Source organism: Stegastes partitus, unplaced genomic scaffold, assembly GCF_000690725.1.
Source record: "Stegastes partitus isolate 25-593 unplaced genomic scaffold, Stegastes_partitus-1.0.2 Scaffold1033, whole genome shotgun sequence".
NCBI classification, from domain to species: domain Eukaryota; kingdom Metazoa; phylum Chordata; class Actinopteri; family Pomacentridae; genus Stegastes; species Stegastes partitus.
This window is the reverse complement of record NW_007578764.1, coordinates 151,044-165,896: the sequence shown is the minus strand read 5'-3', so window position 1 is coordinate 165,896 and position 14,853 is coordinate 151,044. Positions and strand designations below refer to the sequence as shown.

Below are 14,853 nucleotides of genomic sequence, written 5' to 3'. Positions count from 1 at the left end.
TGTTGGTTCTAGGTGTTGGTTCTAGGTGTTGGTTTGAGTATTTTATTTGAAAGTAACCTTCAACCCAGCGTGTTTTTTTCGGAGTTCAAAATGGTTTTGTTACAGAAATGAAATTAGTTTTCTCTGTAGCACTTCACTGATTTTATTAATGCAATACTATAGTTTTTATACATAGCATGAATGTAAAAATGATATACGCTACGTGTTATCTTCATTTTAGATATCAGACGGGTTTTGTGGCTTCCGGTGTTTTCTGTGTAAAACGGGACAGTTACCGACCCCTGTTCTAGATGTTGGAACTAGGTGTTGGTTTTAGGTGTTGGTTCTAGATGTTGGTTCTGGATGTGCGGAGTTACAGGATGCTTCATGTTGTCTTCATACTTAACAACCTATAGGATTGTGGGAGTTTTATTTCTGGAAATACTTAACCCTTAAAATGGTTATGCAGGTTATTTGAGGGTGAAAATAAAATTAAAAACAATCTCAGGTCTAATAACAAATAAAATTCTTATGGTTTAGCCAAAATATTTTACAGAAGTTAGGTGGACAGGTAACAGCGTCTGAGGTGAGGTCACCTCAGACGATGCAGCAACACTGATGTCCGAAGTGACTCAGGCTGACCTGTGTGGAGGAATTACTGGCTTCTAGATGTAAACTCCTCCTTTTTTAATGTGTGCAGAAGAACCTCCGGGGATTTAGCATTAAAACAATTTAGTTGTTCTAAAGAGCCACAGTTTGGTTTTTCATTCTTGATTCTGACTTTCAGGTGATCAAACACAAATGAAAACAGAACTCTGAATGTCGCCGTGCTGAGTCCTGCACGTCCATAATCATCAAACATCTTCCTTTTGCCCACAGTAGAAGCTGTTTCCGGTCTCTCTAACTGAGGTGTTTTCCTTGTAATTAATCTTAAACACCACTGTGCAGAGGGTCTGCTGCACTCCATCCGTCTTCTATTATCGGAGGGGAACATGCCATTTGGTTGGTGTTTCTTTTAACCACTCAGAATAATGGGAGGAGCTAAGTGAAGGGTGCATCCTACAAAATAGTGACAGGGATCGTTTTGGTGAAACATTTGCAGCAGAGAGACCAGAACTGTGTTTAAAATGGAGAGATCAGTGAAAGCAGAGCTGCAGAATCCAAACCTTCAGTGAAGCACAGCAGGTTTATCCCCTCAGTCTGTAAATAACACTAACTCTGATGTGATATGAATGTAGCATCTGAAAGACAGCAACCTGCTGCCAACAACATTAGCATTGTGGCTGAGGTGGACTGTTGACTGAAGCCCTCTGCAGCCATTTTGTGTTAGATTTTGTCATCTGCTCTATATTTTGTTGTCTACCTGCTGAGTAAGTGAAACCATCCAGGACGTCCTGATGCAGCAGCTCCAGGATCGACTCTCTGAATGTCTGTGATCTGAACTTCCAGTGATCTTTGTACTCGCTGCCTTTTCTTGGTGCATCTAAACCCACGTGAAGCTGAAGCTGAACCTCCGTCCAGGCTTTGACGGCGGTGAAGCGACGGATCGACCTCTGCGTACGGGCGCTCTGGTTGAAGGCCTGCAGGGTCTCCGAGCGACATGCAGGCGGTTGATTGTACAAATTGGAGGAGTGCAAACTGTTCCAGACATTCAACATGAAGACACAATTAAAATGAGTCCTCTCCCACTCTTTCAAGAAGACTAAAAACTCAAATAAAGCTACTGTCAGAGTGGGGCTGATATTAAAAAGCGCTTCCTTTGGAAACAGAAGAAGACGAAACAAACAGATTGATGAAGAGCAGAGTGGAAGAATCCTGGAAGAACGACCTCTTATCAAACCACCAAAACTGTTTTACAGGACAAATCGTATCCAGAGTGACTCAGTCAGAGTCCTGATTTAAGTTTGGATCAGACTGCCGACATGTGGGAGGCAGTCTGGAAGTGGATGGAAAACATTCCCCTTCTGTTCATTGTGGCTTTAATGGAAAATGGGGAAGAAAACAAAGTGAGAGATTTCTAAGAAACCAGTTTAAGGTGCAAACCGCCGCCACACATCACCTCTGAGGCTTTCAGTCGAAGACTAGTTTCAGTAAAAGAGTTAGTCAGCAGCAGGACTTCAATGGTTCGTGTCCACAGGATCTGTCACTTCCACGTTTTCAATTCATTGTCTGTAAGCAGCTGTGCAAAGCATTCTGGGAGCGCCATGATGTGTTTGTGAAGTCCCGCTGCCCGCTCCTCGTTTGCATAAAGCTGAGGACTAGGTTACTTTATACAAATCAGGGCTGTCTGGCTGCCACTCGGCCTCTCTGGAAAAGCCAGAAAACGTTTACACTAACTGTAGTTGATCCATAATGAAGACAGGTTCAGCAGGTGAACTGTTTTCTTCATCTAAGTAAGAGGTTTGAAATTCAGAAGCAGACAGCTCATGAGTCAAACATTCATCCAATCAGGTGCAGTCAGTGCTTGTTGTGGGAGAGTGGAGCCTAGACAGACCCTCTGATCTACAGTAACACTGGCCAGGTGTACGCTCATCAGGTGTCACATGTTAGAAAGCAACTCTTTGCATTTAAAAACGCATCTGTGGACACGAACCAAAAGGCCAGGGGCATAGTCTGTCAGTAAGTCAGTAGGTCAATGACTCAGTCAGTCAGTGAGTCAGTAAGTCAATGACTCAGTCAGTTAGTTAGTTAGTAAGTCAGTCAGTCAGTCAGCGATTCAGTCAGCGAGTCATTAAGTCAATGACTCAGTGAGTCAGTCAGTCAGTGAGCTAGTGGGTGAATCAGTCAGCAACTCAGTCAATCAGTGAGTCAGTAAGTCAATGACTTAGTATGTCAGTGAGTCAGTTACTGAGTGAGTCAGTAAGTCAGTGAGTCAGCGACTCAGTAAGTCAATGAGTTGGTAAGTGAGTCAGTCAGTGTCTCAGTCAGTAAGTCAGCGACTCAGTCAGTCAGTGAGATATTACGTCAATGACTCAGTAAGTCAGTGAGTCAATCGGTGAGTGACTTAGTGAGTCAGTCAATCAGTCAGTGACTCAGTAAGTCAGTGAGTCAATCAGTGAGTGAGTCAGTCAGTGAGTCAGTCCATCAGTGAGTCAATCAGTCAGTCCTTAGGAGGACTTTAGTTCAGGAAGTAGGAGGACTTTAGGTCAGGAAGTGTCGGTCAGTAATATCAGAGTTTAAAGCTGTATAACAGACAAAACAATAAACTATCAAAGTAGAAAATAAACGGGTTATATTCGGGAAGCAATGTTTTGCTCAGAGTAACGTGTTGTTAAGCGTCGGTTTTAGTTCCAAACTACTCCCCCCCTCCCCACGGAGACTAGCGGGACACAACAGCTGCCTTTTGATTATATATACACACTTTTTATCGGTTTTTCCTTTTCATTTGTTTTTCCTAGAAAAAGACACTACCTCTCAGATGCAGTCCTTTACAGAGTCTCCAGACAGAATCAGTCCTTCAACTCTGCTTTGCTTCTATCTGAAAACAATGTAAAAATCTCCAGGAACAGCCCAGTCTCATTCCTCTTCCACACGGCACTGACTCCGCCTGTCAGGCTGCCGATCAGTCGGCTTGATTCCAACCGATCAGCTGACTCTCTCGCTGACGGCAGTCCGTGACTCTACGGTTTCCTCACGGCTGGGACAGGGGACGGCGGACTGGGGGACGATGTCTCTGAGCTCCCTGCCCTCACCTGCTGCCTCTGGCTCCGCCCGGAGTCTTGCCCTGCCATCCGCCCCAGGCACAAGTCCAGCTCCGACTGCTCCAGGAGGTGCGGGAGGCCTTGAGGTGCTGTTCGACCCTCCTCCTAAAACTTCCCTGCTCTCCGACGCCACAGCTGCCTCCCCTCTCCCCTCTGGCTTGACAACCTCCACGCCGATCTCTCGGCCTGGGAGCAGGCCTCCTCTGCCAGGCCGAGTGGTGCTCAGGTCCTGGGGCTGTTCACTCTGATTCTGCTGAGCAGGGACGAGGTTGGTCCTGGTTAGGCTGGAAGATGGTCGGTGGGGTAAGAGGTGCTGCACATGCGCCTGGCTGAGCTGAGGGTGGGACTGGGGGCGCAGCTGGGTCTGAATTCGCTGGAAGTGGGGCTGTGCTTGGGACTGGGATTGAGGAGGCCTCGACTGAGGGACAGACTGTCTGGGTTGTGGTCTGTACTGAGTCTGGAGTTGGTGTTGTGATGGGTGCCTTGTCTGTGGTTGGGACCGCGCTTGATGCCTGGGCTGCAAGTGGGGCTGAGGCTGGGGTGGGGTCCTCAACTGAGGCTGCAGTTGAGGCTGAGGTTGGGCAGAGGTTCTGGGCTGCAGTTGAGATTGAAGTTGGGCTGTGGATCTAGACTGGGAGTGACTCTGAACTTGTGTTGGGGTCCTGGCCTGGAACTGAGGTTGAGGTTGGGTCCTAGCTGAGGGTTGGAGCTGAGGCTGTAGGGTTTGCCGGGGCTGGGACTGCTGTTTTAGCTGGGTCTGGGAATGAGACTGGTGCCTGGGCTGTGGCTGGGGCTGAGACGGGTGCTTGGGTTGCGGTTGGGGCTGAGACGGGTGCCTGGGCTGCGGTTGGAGTGATGCAGGGGGCTGGGTTTGTGTTTGTGGATGTCTTGTCTGGGGGGGGTGAACATGCAGGACTGATGAGGGCTGGGGCGGAGCATGCTGGGCCTGGGGCTGGGGTCGATGCTGGGTTGGTGACTGAAGGGGTTGTGACGGGGTTTTCTGGTTGATGGGCTGAGGTTGACTATGAGCTGGAGGTGGGGGTTGTTGAGGCCGTGGTTGGGGCAGGACATGTCTGGTGGGAGAGGACTGGGGCACTGGGTGTCGAGGCTGGGCTGGGCCCTGACTGGAACTTGGGGATTGGTGGTGGGGTTGAGAGGTGGGATGCTGAGGTTCAGGGAGGGACTGTGGTCGAGGAGCTTGTGGCGGGGGGGCGGGCTGAGGTGGAGGCTCGACTTCAGGCCTGGAGGGTGGAGGAGGAGGTGGAGGGGGAGGAGGGGGCTGATGCAGCGTGGAGGCAGACGACTGTTGGTGGCGGTGATGGTGATGGTGGTGGTGGTGGTGGTGATGATGGTGGTGCTTATGAGGTGGTCGCTCCTTCCGTTTGTGGCTCTTTGATTGGCTGATGCTACTGCTGCTGCTGCTGCTACTCCTCGCCCCTCCTCCCCCTTCTCCTCCATCCTCTCCTCGGCCTCCTCCCTCACTGGTTGTTATTCCCGTTTTCTCCTTGTGCTTCCGCCCTTTATGTGTCTTGTGTCCGTGTGATTGGCCGTCGTCTGAAGCAGATGGCTGCCTCGCTGACTGTGATTCGCTCTGTTCAGAGGGGGCAGGCTGAGGCTCGGAGCTGGGACCTTCCTCCTCCTCTGCAGTAGCCCTCCTACCAGTCTCGGCTGTTGGAGCTGCTGGAGTCTGAGGACTCTCTCTCTCTTCCACAGTCTCCCTTGTTTTACGTTTTTTGATTGGCAGGGCGGTTTCCTGGACGATGGGTTTGCTGGAAGACTCCTTGACTGCTCTCCGTTTTGCCTCAGCAGCCAAAATGGCCGCTGCAGCATAGCTCCCTGTCGCTGAGCTTGCAGAGGCTGATGCAGAGGAGGTGGATGCCATGGGAACCGATGACACTGCTGAGGCCAGGGCCGATGCCGGTTTCCTGCCCCGTTTCTTGGGAGCAGTCTGTGGTGGGGGGGGCGGCTCCTGTTCTGACTTTCTCTTCCTGCCGGGACGAGACTTGGTCATGAGGGCAGGAGATACCACCTGCAGGGGAATCACCACATATAAATGTTTTACTGCATTTCCCAAGTTCAACAATAAGACCAGGCTGTGCGATAGATTAATAATACCTTTGAGGTGGTGGACGTGGAGCCAGTGGAGGACTCTGCCTTTCCGAACGGCATCTTGACCAGCAGTTTTCCTGGAGTTTTCTCAACCACACGCTTCATGGCCACGCCCTCTGTAGCCTGCCGCATCTTCCCACTACCTATATAAACACACAGAGAGATAAACACATACGCAACAAATGCAATCCATTCTGCCATTTTATTGCGCTTATCTGGGGTCAAGTCATCCCATCCCAACAATATTTTCCAGTTCCTCTAGAGGTGTTCCAGGCAGATGAGATATGCAATCCCTGCAGACAGATGTTGAACCACTTCAGCAACTCCACTCTAAGTTTGTCACCCTATGTCTAACGCTGAGTTCAACAACTGGGGAAATTCATTTTGGCCACTTGTATCAAATTTGTTCAGTCACTACCCAGAGCTCATGACCACCGGTGAGGGATGGAGTATAGATCAACTCATAAACTGAGAGCTTCACCTTCTGGTTCAGTACTATATCCGCATTACTGCCTAAGTTACACCGATCCAGCTGGCCATCTCAAGCTCCATTTTTCCGTCAGTTGTGAGCAAGATAAACTTCTTGGCTTGAGGCAGCAACTCAACTCCAACCAAGAGGAAGCAATCCACTGTTTTTAAGCAAAGAACCATGGCCTCACACTAGGATGTGCCAACTCCTTTCTCATCCCAGTGTTTAGGGTCTTATGAAGCCAACAGAACCACAGCATCTGCAAAAAGCAGAGACTCTGTGGTTCCCAAACTGGACACCCTCCTTATACCGGCTGCCCCTTAAGATGCGGCCATGAACGTCACAAACAGGATGGGAGAAAAGGGGGAACCCTGGTGTAGTCCAACACCCATTGGAAACGTGTTTGACTTTCTGCTGAGAATTTGCTCTACACAAGGAACAGATGGCTTGGAGCCCTGGTACCCCATAGGCCTGCAGTACCCCCACAGGGTCCCTCAAGGAACATGGTCATAAGCTCTCTCCAAGTCTACAAAGCACACGTGGCTCGTCAAACTCCCATGAGCCCCTGACTGAATTATTGCTCCTCCTGAATCTGACAGCCAGTCAAAGTCTCCATTCCAGTACTCTGGAATAAACTTTCCTGGGAAGGTTTAGCTGTGTCATACCCCGGTAGTTGTATCACATGTCTCTATTTGTTTTCTTGTGTTATGTGTGTTCTAACACAATGAGCTCAAAGCCAGATAAACACTACAAAGAACCACAAACATTAAAGATCAGCTGACTTCAGTACTGTAGTTCAGTACCTTTGGGGCGCCCACGGCCTCGTCCTGACGGCTTCACCACTTTCGGTTTCTTTGGGGGACGCTTCTCACGGCGTGAGGGGCTTCCTCGCCCAGTGACAGTGAAATCGAAATCATTGGGGTCGGTGGTGGTGTCACCGACCTTCTGGAAGTAGGCAATGAGCTCCACCTTGGAGCGAAATGCCTTCCCCTCCGAGCTAGACAGCAAGAAATCCAGACAACATATTCAGAGATATTACTGCATGTATTAACTGACACACTTGCAGGGTAGGCGGGCTTACTTGATCAGGTAGACATCAAACTTCCCAGCGGAGCGTCCGGACTTCCTCTGTTTCAGTTTGCGGGTCCAGCCTTCGGGCAATGAAGGGTCGTCATAGAGCGGCCCACGGTCCCGAATAATAGAGCGCCGCTGCCGGGGAGAGCCAGCAGACTCACTGCCAGCGGCTGATTCTGAGCCCAGTTCTGATGGGCCCGGCTCCGAGGGGCCAGCCACTGGCTCCAACATCTGTGGGACGGGGTGGTATGAATACATCACACAGGATGATGTCATGTTGTCTGGCAGGTGATAAACTCCACCCCCCTCTGTACCTGGGTATGTGACTCTGCCCCCGTCTCTGGCTGCCCAATTGTTGAAGGCGTGGCAGAGGCTGCAGTCTCCGCTCCCCGGTGGGCATGGCGACGCTCTCTACGGGCCTTCTTGGTCTTACTGTGGGACCTTTCTCTCTCTCTGGGGGGGTGCTGGGGGTCAGCAGGTCCCTCCTCGCTCTCCTGCCCCTCCTCCCTGTGGAAAAAAGATGACATCATGCTTTTTAATATGACATCATGATGACATCAGGTGGTAGAATCTGGGTGTATAGGCCACGAATGAATGAAACCCCCTAACCCTATCTATCTATCTATCTATCTATCTGACAAACCTACCTCTATAGCAACTTATTTATCCGTCTGAAACTTGTAACTGCAGTTTTTGGTTTCCAAATTTAAAAAAAGTGATCGCCAGAAACCAAAAACCAGCGGTTGAGTTTATGTTTTCAGTCCGTCACGTGAAACGTTTTTTCCTTTTAGGCTTAGAAACAAAGAACAGAAGTAGTTTTTTTGTTTTTGCCAGATTATCTGATGAAACCCAGATCACAAACGCTCACCTCAGTTTGTCTTGTTTTGTCCAAACAGACGTCCAGCATAATGTGTAACAGGAAGAGGAACTCTGAAACTGTCAGAGGCTGTTTTTCTAATGTCGGACAGATGGAAAAAATAAAAAACTGAATGTGCTCTGATGAGAATGAACCAATAGCAGAGGATGGACGAAGCTGTTCTCATCAATCAGAAACAGAATCATTACAGTATATTGGTTGTTCCAGTTCAGACAGAACTCAGACCTACAAGGACTGAATTAAAATGTGAAAATCACATTTAGACTGAACTAAATATTTTGCCAAAACTTTGGATCAGTCATTCAGAAACTGGTCAGATTACGTGAAGTTCATCGATTCAGCTTTGAAAACAACCGGTTCAGGACGTACATGAAGTTCAGAGTTGGCTCCATGTGATTCCTGATATTTTTCTGACAGAAAAGTTTCTGTCTGATTGTCTGAAAGCTGCTGTGTGCTCCACCTCTTTGTTTTAAATAAAGTTTGCAAGGTTTTAATCGTATGTGTTTCAAGCTGTTTTTAGAGATAGATGTATGTATGGGAATGAGTTTGAGTGTTTTGTGTGTTTTCTTCATTCTTCTAGTTCTAAATGCTGAAAGCAGGAACACAGTGAGAAACTAGTTTGTTGAACTTAAAATTTTAATTTAAAAGCCCAACACGGTTCACAGTTGATTCATACATTATGAAGGTTGGTATGTTCAGAAGTTCCAGGTAACCTTTTGAGGAAAACCTGGTTAATAACACACCACAACATCAGCACATGTGGTTATTAATACATACCTGTGTATTATCATACCAAAACAATAAAAACATGGATATTGTCACAACAAAAAAAGATTCTTAAAAACTGGATATTAACCCACTAAAACATTTATAAACAAGGGGAAAAAAGCACCTAGATATGAACTATGGATCGACCAATTATCGGCTCAACCATTACTGACGCTGATATTTAGCGTATTTAGACTACTGGCATTGTTATTTTCATGGAGTGATTCTAAGTAAAATGTCCTCCTTAGGCTCTGACCAGCCTCCTCTCTGTGGTCTCTGTCAGGTCCCACCCACAGCTCTCTCTGATTGGTTGCATGTCATGAGTAACAGCCAATCAATGAAGGCTATTGTTTACACAGAGAGACAGACGAGCACATTAGTGGAGCAGCTCCATGAATTAGCAGAAACTGCTGAAGGTTTAATAAACACGGCAGTGTTGCACAATAAATTGTGCAGCTGAAGCTCTCTCTCACTATAACAAAACCACCTCGGCCTCCCACCTCCACCTGCCACTAACGTGCCACCGAGACTCAAAGTGGGGCCTCACGTTTCCCCAGTACTCAGCCTCAACCGCGGTTCCTCACAGGGGTGTGTGCTGAGGCCCTGCTGTACACTCATGACTGCACCCCACCCACCCGACAACTCCATCATGAAGTCCGTGGACGACAGGACGGTGGTTGAGCTCATCACAGGGGTAGATGGGTCTGCACACAGAGGTGAGGAGGAGAAACGGTCACCACGGTGCAGCAAAACCAACCTGGTTCTCAACACCACAAAACTAAGGACATAATAGTGGACTTCAGGAGAAACAGGTCTGACCCTCGGCCCACATGCATCATGGGGACTTTGTCGAGAGGGTCTCTGGTTTCAAGTTTCTTGGTGTGCACCTGAATGACAACCTAACCTGGACAACCAGCACCACTGTGCTGATCAAGAAGGCACAGCAGTGACTCCCCTTCCTGAGGGTCCTGGGAAACAAAGCCCTAACCAAAGAGCTGCTGGTGACCGTCTACAGATGCTCTGTTGAAAGTGTCCTGGCGGCTGCATCCCAGTTCGGTTTGCCAGCTGCACTGCTCAGAAAGAGACAGCGCTCCAGAGGTTTATTAGCCCAGCGCAGAAGATCATGGGCTGTGCTCTCCTCTCGTCATGAGCTGTACAGGTCCCACTGCCACAGGAAGCAGAATCCTGCAGGACTCGTGCCATCCAGCAGGCCACTGTTCCAGCTGTTCCCTGAGGGAGGCGGTAGAGGGCAACGACAGCAACAACAAACAGACTAGAAAACAGCACATATGCCAGAGCTGTTGCAATACTAAATACACACTGAACTGCACACTTCATTTATTCATGTATCCAGTTATTTTTTGCTGCTAATTGTAAATGTTCATGTGTTTATATCTATTTATTAGGAGTTTATTTTTTACACATCTCTGTTTTTATAAACCTCTCGATTATCTTTGCACAGTTTTGTTAGTTTAGAATTGCTTTTTTGCACTGAATAGGATTGCACCTAACTTCATTGTACTTTCTGTGTATTGACATCAAAGATTCTGATTCTTTGCTGACAGTGCTAGGCTAATGCTAACACCTGTGGCTATCTGTAGCACCGTCACATGTTCCTAAAGTCAGATGAACTGACTAACAGACTCGTCGCTCTGCAGAGACACAACCTGCAAAAACTGACCAAGAATCACAAATATCAGAAATCAGGACATTAACTGCTTTCAAAGCAGCTAATGCTACGCTAACGGCTAGCAGCTAAGTCAGGAGGCAGCCACAGAATAACCAAACAATAACTAATAGAGCATTAAGATCTGGAGCTTAGTGGGACATTATAGAGACAGAGCAGAGAAAGAAACAGAAGACCTGCAGACAGACCTGCAGGAGACCAACTGGTATTGATCTCAACCGATCGACCGATCAGTAAACAGGAGAACGTTATAGAGTCACATGATGCTCTGATGTCATCACTCCTGTTTCTGCTGCACATATTCATTAATGGTGATTATTATTAATGAAGTGGACGAGTTCTGCGTCACCGCTTCCTGCATCACACGGCGGTAATAAATTACTTTTAATGTGTATCAGGTATCGATCATCACCGTTCTCCCTCACCGATGATCAACATCCACTGTTACGTTCCAGGCTCTACGGTCAGCTGGATTAACAAAAACCAGGTGGACTTGCTCAGTTATGAAAAAGCGCTGAACGGCTGCTCCTCAAAAAAAAAAAAAGGATCAGTATCACGTTATAACGAGATACGTCTTTATCACGAGGAGTGGCAGTTCAGCACTTCTGTACTCAGTAATGTAATGAACACAAATAAAACTGGCTCATGGGTGCTGCTAAATCAAAGAAACAAATAAAACCAAACAACTGCTAACAGAAGTACAAAAGCTAGTTCAAACAAAACAACAACATTCTTTGGCCAAACTTAAATACAACAAAAACACCCATAACCAACAAAAAGAAACTGAAACAAGTGCCTTGAAACAGACATTACAAGAACCACAAGACATGAGGAACTCCTGAGCTCAGCTGGGCAGCTGCTAACTGGAGCTACAGTCTTCACCAAGACCCGGCTAACTCCCACACTGAGCTAGCAGCTGCCACCAGGAGTTACGGTTGAAACACAGAAACACCAAGACAGCAAACAAGAGGCACCAGGGCAAACTGTTCACGTTAAAGCCCAGGCTCCCCAGTGGAGGGAACTGGGTGGTGGTCCAATCAGGAACGCCAGGCGGAGAGAACAAGGGCTGAGAGCAAGTGCTTCAGACCTGGAGCTCCAGGCTAATGAGCTGGGGCTGGAGCAGGCTCTCCAGACAGCTACAGCAGGGTTCAGCCCACTCCTCTCCCTATACGGTCAACACAGTGGATCCACTACCACTCTAGACGGCACCAACACCAGGGCCGCACCATCCGCCCTAGAAAAAGTAGTCAAACCCAAACATTAACCCACCACAAAGTGTCAAAAACCCAGATATTACTGCAACAAAACACAACGAGTCTCGATATTAGAGCTCCAAGGTGTCACAAAATTAATATTAATGCGTCCAAACAGCACAAACCTGCACATCAACGCACCATAAACCAGTAACCAGCAGATCCACAATGGTTCACACTCCAGCACACCTGTGATCAGGTGTTACCTTCACTGACAGGCTCACGACGACCTGATGTGACCTCAGCTGGGCCCGAACTCATCAAGGCATTTCTGTTCCGTCAACTGGCAGATTTTCATTCTCATATTTAGCAGAATGTCTGGTTTGTTTGAAGCACCAAAAATTTCTGGGATTCAATTTGAGTAAGAACAGCTAAGAAGTAAATGAAAGCAGACAATGAGCTCCTGAACTTGTTGTGTTCCACTGAACTGACCATCATCTGATGTCAGGTCAGTCAACGCTGCAGGCTAGCTATGCTAATGTTCTGTTAGTGCAGAACAAGGACAAGGAAGCTGTTCTGGTGGAACGTTTGCAGCAGAGACGTGATTTACTAGAAGAAACAGCTTCACTGCATGATCCAAACCTAACGCCAAACATCCACATTCAGCGAGTCGGCTGCTGCTTGGAGCTCGTTGTTGTGATGAGCAGCTGGTGGTAGGACGGTACCTGCAGCCTGCATCAGGTGAGTCAGCCATGACGACTGCATGGAGCTCCAGGTGAGGTTCAGACCGAGGTGCCGAACCTCCAGGTGTTGGAACTGAAGGCTGAGTAGATGTTTGGTGGAAACGCAGGTTCTGATTGGTTCTCCTTCACAAGAAGACCTGCAGCGCCTCAGACGTTAAGCGTCAGAGGCTGGCAGGTCGTTTGGAGGTGGAACAGCACCAGACATCACGGGTCACTACGGCTTCGCACGGCAAAGACAAGATGGACACACAAACAAAAGCTTCTTCTGTCTGTCTGTCTGTCTGTCTGTCTTCTGTTCTAAACACGGAACAGACTGTTTCCTTCAAAAAGAAGCCACATTTACAGGTTAAGGTACCGTCCGCTAACTGTCGGCAGCGTGTCGGCGGGGGCGGCGTGTCGGCGGCAGCGTGTCGCCGGCAACGTGTCGCCGGCAACGTGTCGTTGGTAACAAGTCGCCGGCAACGTGTCGCCAACGTGTCCACCGATCGGTCAGATCTGTGGTGTTTGTCGTGAAGAGCTAACGGGGCTCCGTCCCTTCATGTCCACTGCTGGAAACACGTTGATGGAGTTGGTCGTCACCCAAGAACGTTCAGATGAAGCTCCACATGTGCAGCTGCTGCATTCATTCAGTGAACATGAACCAAACCTGGAGCTCCAGCAGTTGTTTGGTAGAAATACACGGCCTGTTCTCTCTAGCTGGTTCTGTAGCGTCCCACAGTCAGACGGTTCTGGATCCGACTGTAGAACAGTCAGACTGCCTCGTCTACAGCTACAGGAGGAACGTCAACAACCGTCAGATGACCAGTAAAGATCAGAGTCTGGTAACTCCAGGTCCTTCAGCACAGCGTCTGAGCCTCGCTGCTCAAACTCGTAATCTCTTTTCCTTCTGGACTAATAAGTGGAGACCTCCGTCCTCCTCTGACCACAAACTGGACATGTTCAGACACAACAAGACATCAGACCACACCTGGGCCATCGACTGCTGCTGATCAATCAACAGAATAACCAATTAGTCTGTTAATCTGGATATAATTAATACCAATAATCTGGATTAACTGAATAACGTTCCTGTGAGCTGACAGTGAGGCTTAATGTTAGGTTTTTGAAATCTGGCTGATAACTTTGGGTTAGAGTTAGAGATAGGGTCAGGGGTTGGGCTGTTCATGCTCCTACCGTCCACGTTATTCTATTGACCTGATTTAACTCTGAAACACGTAAACACACACAGACATACACCTGGTGTAACACACAGGGACACACACCTGTGTCCCTGTGTGTTATTGTGTTGTTGTGTTGAAGCTGCAGGTGAAGCTGTCACCACAGGAAAAGGAAGTGAGCAAGCGCGCGCGCGCGCGCACACACACACACACACAGAGTTGTGGCTCAGCGGCACTCCGGCAGCGAGATGCTAACAGGCTAATGATCAGTTTAAACTGTAGCAGTGTGTGTGTGTGTGTCTTTGTGTGTGCAGTGTGCGTGTGTGCGCGCGCGCGTGTGTGTGCTGCCCCCCTCACATATAAACAGTGTGTTTGCTAACAGCTAGCAGCCCGTTAGCTCCGTGCCTGTGTGACGGAGACGGGTGGAAGCGCCGCCGCTGACCGGGGCAGGGGCGCCTGTGACGGACACCGCCGGCCTGACTTCCCGGGGAGTTGTGTCGAAGTCGGGGCGGCCCGGCGGCGCTCACACGGCGGGCTAAGCTAAGGCTAAGCTCCGCTCCGGCTACAGCGGTAGCTCAAGTCCACTCTGAGCCGTAAGTTGGTGACGTATTCCCGCTAACCCCGCTCCGCGGAGACGGCCCGGGGTGGAAATCAGCGCACTTCGGCTTCGATAAAACACACGACCGTAACGGCTGCGCGGCGGCGGAGCGGCGGCACGGCGGCGCGGGGACGGAGGATAGAAGGTAAAAAGCACTTACAGTCTCTGCTCTCCGCTCTCCACGGCGGCCATTTTTATTTAAATAAATAATTTTATATTAAAAAAAAAAAAAGCTCCAAACATCTCCGCTCCCTCCCGCTGCACCCCGCCCCCTCCGCTCCAAACACCGCGAGATCTGCGGCGCCGTCTGCTGAGCCACACGTAGGGGCGGTGTAGTCCCGCGAGATCAGGCGAGACGTTTAGGGCCCGCGCTCAAGTGTGTAAAAATAAAAAGGTAGGAGGCTGCTAATGAGCTTATTGATCACTGATCAATCCGATCAGACTGTGGAGCACCCAGAGGCTCATCGATACAGACTGAGAGCCTTAAAACCACCATCT

General features: G+C 48.9%; 1 protein-coding gene across 1 annotated transcript; it reads right to left on the bottom strand.

The window, feature by feature from the left end:
• Positions 1 to 124: 124 nt before the first annotated feature.
• Positions 125 to 14,547, bottom strand: mecp2 (methyl CpG binding protein 2). The gene is made up of 6 exons (XM_008295244.1): positions 14,516 to 14,547; positions 7,647 to 7,839; positions 7,340 to 7,563; positions 7,062 to 7,255; positions 5,796 to 5,932; positions 125 to 5,709 (listed from the first exon to the last, which is right to left on the bottom strand). Exons 1-6 carry the CDS (start codon positions 14,545 to 14,547, stop codon positions 3,565 to 3,567), a joined length of 2,925 nt encoding a protein of 974 aa, XP_008293466.1. The 3' UTR covers positions 125 to 3,564.
• Between the last annotated feature and the right edge of the window lie 306 nt (positions 14,548 to 14,853).

Excerpts from the sequence above, each read along its gene's own strand:
- mecp2 (XM_008295244.1), bottom strand. The coding sequence starts at position 14,547 with ATGGCCGCCGTGGAGAGCGGAGAGCAGAGACT. Across the intron at positions 7,564-7,646 it reads GGGCAGAGTCACATACCCAG|ATGTTGGAGCCAGTGGCTGG; the intron begins GTACAGAGGGGG and ends CCCGTCCCACAG. Across the intron at positions 5,710-5,795 it reads CCACGTCCACCACCTCAAAG|GTGGTATCTCCTGCCCTCAT; the intron begins GTATTATTAATC and ends ATTCCCCTGCAG.